Source organism: Loa loa (assembly GCF_000183805.2).
Source record: "Loa loa unplaced genomic scaffold supercont3.286, whole genome shotgun sequence".
In the NCBI taxonomy this organism is placed as follows: Eukaryota; Metazoa; Nematoda; class Chromadorea; order Rhabditida; family Onchocercidae; genus Loa; species Loa loa.
Window position 1 is genome coordinate 76,329 of NW_018108466.1, and position 4,768 is coordinate 81,096.

A 4,768-nucleotide genomic window follows, 5' to 3' on the forward strand; every position below is an offset into this window, starting at 1 on the left:
GCAATAAATGATTTTAAGGTATATTTCATCGAGACAATTGCTTCTATTTTACTAATTTTTTAAATCATAAGAAAACCATTAATTCTTTTCTCAAGAACTACTTTTGCTAACTACTCTTCTAGCTTGCTAATCTATTGCGGTCGATGCATTGCACTTGCAAGATTCTTACAATTTAATGCTAATGAATTCGATCCGATCAAAAATGGTCATCATAGTGGTCATTTGTTGACATGACTTAATACAAAACACTTGTATGGAAAATTTTATGTGTGTTGGCTAGTGCGTAACATGAGCAATGATTTTTGCCAGCAACTAATTTGTCAGATAAATGAAACATTGATCAAAATTGGCAAAAACCGTATCAAATTTTAATCAAAAATAGCCTAAAAATTAAGGGTTTTTTTTTTTTAAAAAAATTCTCATTAATTCAAAATATTTAGATGAAAATTTTTAGATGTGTTTGCTAGTGGCTCATCTTCAGTGATTTTTCACAGCATTCAATTTGTAAGATAAATAACATATTGACCAAAAATGGCAAAAACTTTTTGATTACAACTCATCGTCTTATGCATGAATGCTTAAATGTTTTCGTTTGTTTGCTGTAGCCTGCTCCATTCAACTTCGATCTTACAAGTATCTAAATACATTTTTCCATAATTTCAAGTCATATTAAAATCATAACGATTGACGAAAAGATGATATTTGCTGTTCAAAACGGTTCAATGACGAGATGCCTTTTTCCCTCCTAGTATTAAACTGCACAAAAATAATTTTTGTGCAGTTTATTTTTTCTTTTTTGGATTTCTTTGCATGAATTTCTATTTAACAGAAATTGTAATTAATAATAGCGATTTTATATGATTTCTGCTATTAAACTTATCTTGTTTCTTTATGGCTTTGTAGTGTGTACATATTTGTAAATTTTCGGTTGTATTTGAATTCAGTTTTTCTGCGCTTCAAATTGTTAATTTCTTGAAATACAGAAGAAAGATTTGGTTAATGACTATAAGATTGTTTATAGAACTAACAGACTGGACTGTTTCAAACCATTATATTGTTTGAGCGGATGAATAGTTCAAAATGATTTTACAGAAACCCGATGCATTTCAGTTTATTTTTGACCAACATTATGCATAAATAAGCAAATATAAAATATGTGACACTAATTCATCTTACTGAATAATTTTCAAAATGTGTAAGTAAGTATCATTTTGAGTGGAATTATCCTGATTAATCTCATATCAACTGTTGCTGTAGGAACATCAATATTCAAATTATATAAATGCCCATTTTTGCTTTTAAATCAAATTTTTTTACTGAAATTCAAATCGTTATTGAACAATGCTGCAACTTTCATCAGTTTTAAAAGCAACGAAATTATCAGAAAGAAAAATATTTCCGGTATCAAGCATTTGTCGCTGATTTTCTTCAACCGTGACAAAGACTGACGGTTCTTTCTGCCTCTTTAGTTGAAAGTGCCTCAAACTCAAATTTGGATAATTAAACCTTTATTCCTATGAGCTGGTTAATACAGGAACGAATTCAACAATTACAATAGCAATAAGACAAATTCAATGATGATAGCAATACGAATAAAAGGGGAGACCAAATGACGCCCGATATTATCCATCCAACCGACCGGTTGGAACACGTCTTTCCCTGGCGCTCACGACCTTCTTCCTCGAATAGGGCGGGTCCTGGTATTGTTCTGAGATTAGTTCCGAGGTCAATTCTGGGGTCACTTCTGGGGTCATAAGGATTATTATTATTATTATTGGAGAACATAAACACAATGGACGCACAATATTAGCTTACATTGCACGGTATATCTACACATACAATACATTATACCAGCAGTATCAAAGCAATTATTGATTCACTGCTTCTCCTCGCGATTTCAACGACAGCATTGAACTTAATGTGAAGCATTCAAATTCTCTTGGTTAAATCATTTATTTATACCTATCACGATTTAGTCATTCTTTCCCTCAGAAATATATTCACCACCTTTTTTTGGGAAAAGAAAATAAAAGAGAAAATTAAAATTCCATTTTGATCAAACCTTCCCTTTTTTCCAAATTTTGATTCTTGATTTTGATCAAAACCGAATACTGTGAGTCCTCGTATGTGAAACCGGGAATTTTATTCCCTATATATTAGTCAAATATAAGAGAAATAATAAAGAAATTGTAGAGGAATGATACATGCAAAGTAATAGAATGCTAACAATACAATAAGAAAAAATGAATTTAACATAGAAAAAATACAAAAAACAAGAAATAATAATGCTTATTTCTATCAGCCTATCATGTGTAATTTCAGATGGGATTTCCGCAGGAATTTTTCACCGCATGCAATGCAACTAATTTGAACCTGTCATTATCATAAGTCACCATATGACTTTGTGATAGAGAAAAAATTTTCGCAAGTTTCTTACCTGAGTGAGTCCTCGTATGTTTATGCAGAGTCGATGACTGAGCAAAACCCTTCCCGCATATTTTGCATTTGTACAGTTTATCACCTGTGTGAGTCCTCAAATTTTTAGATTCTAAAAAATTTTTAACATAGTATGAGTTTGATAGTTTCGTATAATATGGGGAGGTGCAACAGAAAAAACAGACCTGTTGGATTTACCAGTTGCAAGGAGTGAGTGGAAGACAAGTACGACAATGGGGGTTATTAGCCGAAGAAGCAACTAAAAGAGGAATAGAGTCAATGAACTTAACAGTCAAAGAAAAGAGCGTTGGACGAAAAAATATGAATAAAAGGAAGAAGGAAAAAGTCACAGTATAATGTATGTCAAAAGAAAATAAAATAAACTCAAAATTAATAAACTAATGGACGAATCGACCACAAATAATAGAGATCGGTGCTGAATTATTCGAAACGATGGATAGACGGCACTTTACTAGTAGGAGCTATTTTCTTAATTCCTATTGTCAACAAAAATTTATCCTATGTCTCAGTCTTTCTTTTTATTTACTTATTTATTAATTAATGTATTTCGGATGCTTTTGCTGATAAATTATCATGGCATTATCATCGTCGTATCACTCCGTTGCTATCATTCAAGTGCTTATAAGACTTTACATATTTAATTTAAGCCCGTGTTTCTTGAACTAATTTTTAAAATCGTAGAATCTTCAAAATTTCACAAACTTTACCTTCACTTAACAAATCTGAAAACCATGTTCGAGAACGGATATGGAGTTTGAGCAAATGATTTGGTGAAATCATTCGATATATACAAATTAATAGCGCAAATTACGAAAAATGTAGCAATGCAGTTTTTCCCTCTCGCTAATATTGCCTCGATTTTGTAGGTTTGGAAAAATTGCAAGCGAAATGAAACGAAATTGTACAAAAAATGTTACTACTGCATTGCATAAATTAATTTAGCAATGCAAGGATTAAACAGCAACTACTATTATTACATTATTACACGTGGACATAAATTATTAATACAGACGGTTTGCCATTCCCATTTGAATGAGCATTTATGCAGACATTATTCAGTATGAAGGATTAAACAGCAACTATTATTATTATATTATTACACGTGGACATAGATTATTAATACAGATAGTTTGCCACTCCCATTTGGATGATTATTAATACAGGCGATACTTGAACAATACCTGACAGAAGAAGTGACTGGTCGTTTGTGTCAAAGTCTCTTCTACGAATTTTATCCAGTAAGTTTTATTTCATTTATATCGATGGAAAATGTCAATTGTTTCTCAAACTATCGCGTTGTGAGGGATTTTGGAATTTCACGACGAATCTGTAAACAAGCACTTTTTTAAAATAAACTTATCTTTTTATTAAAATTGTAATTATGAACATTGTAAAGACTTTGCTTTGGAACGTTTGCAACCGATCTGCAGCGTGAATAACTTCTCATGCTCATCGTTTGAATGAGAAATGCAATTATGTTTACTAGCAGTAAATTGAAACCATTTTTTTTCAGTGTCAATATATTTTAAAAGACATTTACCGGAAAAAATTTTTCCATCGCGTGAATGTCAAATAGCAGGCGGTCATATTTCGTATAAGTAAGCAGTCATAATATTAGTAAACTTGAATGTTTTTCAGAATAGGCAAGGAAATTACTTTCTTCAATATGCATTCCATTTATTTCGCCTTTTTCTTCTTCCAACTGGGCAACATTCAAACCTCAGTAAGTTCATTTAAAGTTAAAAATACAACGCGGCATTACAGTATTTTGAAGATTTCAAATTTTTAACACAGTGTGAGATAGATAATTTCATACAATTTGAGGAAGCGCAAACAGAACAAACAGCGCCGTTGGATTTACCAGTGCAGGGATTGAGTGACGAACAAATGGGAAATTTGTTTTTATTAGCCGAAGTAGCCGCTAAAATGCCGAGAGCCGAAGTAGCTGTCAAAAATACAGATGAATCTGACAGTCAAAATTTAACAATCAAGATGAAATTAACAGCCAAAAAAGAGAGCGTTAAACGAAAAATTACGGCTGAACCCATAGGAAAGAAACCAAAAAGGAAGAAATCGCAGTGCACTGTGTGCCAAAAGAAGGCAACAAATATGCGAAGGCATATGAGAACTCATACTGGTGAGAAGCCTTACAGTTGTTCAATATGCAAGAGAAGTTTCTCTCAACCACACCATGTGGAATATCATATGAGAACTCATACCAATGCGAAGCCGCACAGTTGTCGGAAATGCGAGAAAAGTTTCAGACTAAACAACATTTGAAAAGGCATATGGCAAATCACAACAAAAATAT

At 32.2% G+C, this 4,768-nt stretch overlaps 2 protein-coding genes across 2 annotated transcripts; one reads left to right on the forward strand and one right to left on the reverse strand.

Annotated features, from left to right (window-relative positions):
* Positions 1 to 1,622: 1,622 nt before the first annotated feature.
* On the reverse strand, positions 1,623 to 3,237 carry LOAG_12725 (hypothetical protein; the record flags this gene model as incomplete). Its single annotated transcript, XM_003148238.1, has 5 exons — positions 1,623 to 1,744; positions 2,063 to 2,149; positions 2,438 to 2,548; positions 2,635 to 2,695; positions 3,160 to 3,237. 5 exons carry the CDS (start codon positions 3,235 to 3,237, stop codon positions 1,623 to 1,625), a joined length of 459 nt encoding a protein of 152 aa, XP_003148286.1.
* Positions 3,238 to 3,401: 164 nt separating this feature from the next.
* On the forward strand, positions 3,402 to 4,737 carry LOAG_12727 (zinc finger protein; the record flags this gene model as incomplete). The annotated part of the gene is made up of 5 exons (XM_003148239.1): positions 3,402 to 3,470; positions 3,621 to 3,699; positions 3,971 to 4,055; positions 4,096 to 4,180; positions 4,282 to 4,737. The coding sequence occupies 5 exons, from the start codon at positions 3,402 to 3,404 to the stop codon at positions 4,735 to 4,737; spliced, it is 774 nt and encodes a 257-aa protein (XP_003148287.1).
* Between the last annotated feature and the right edge of the window lie 31 nt (positions 4,738 to 4,768).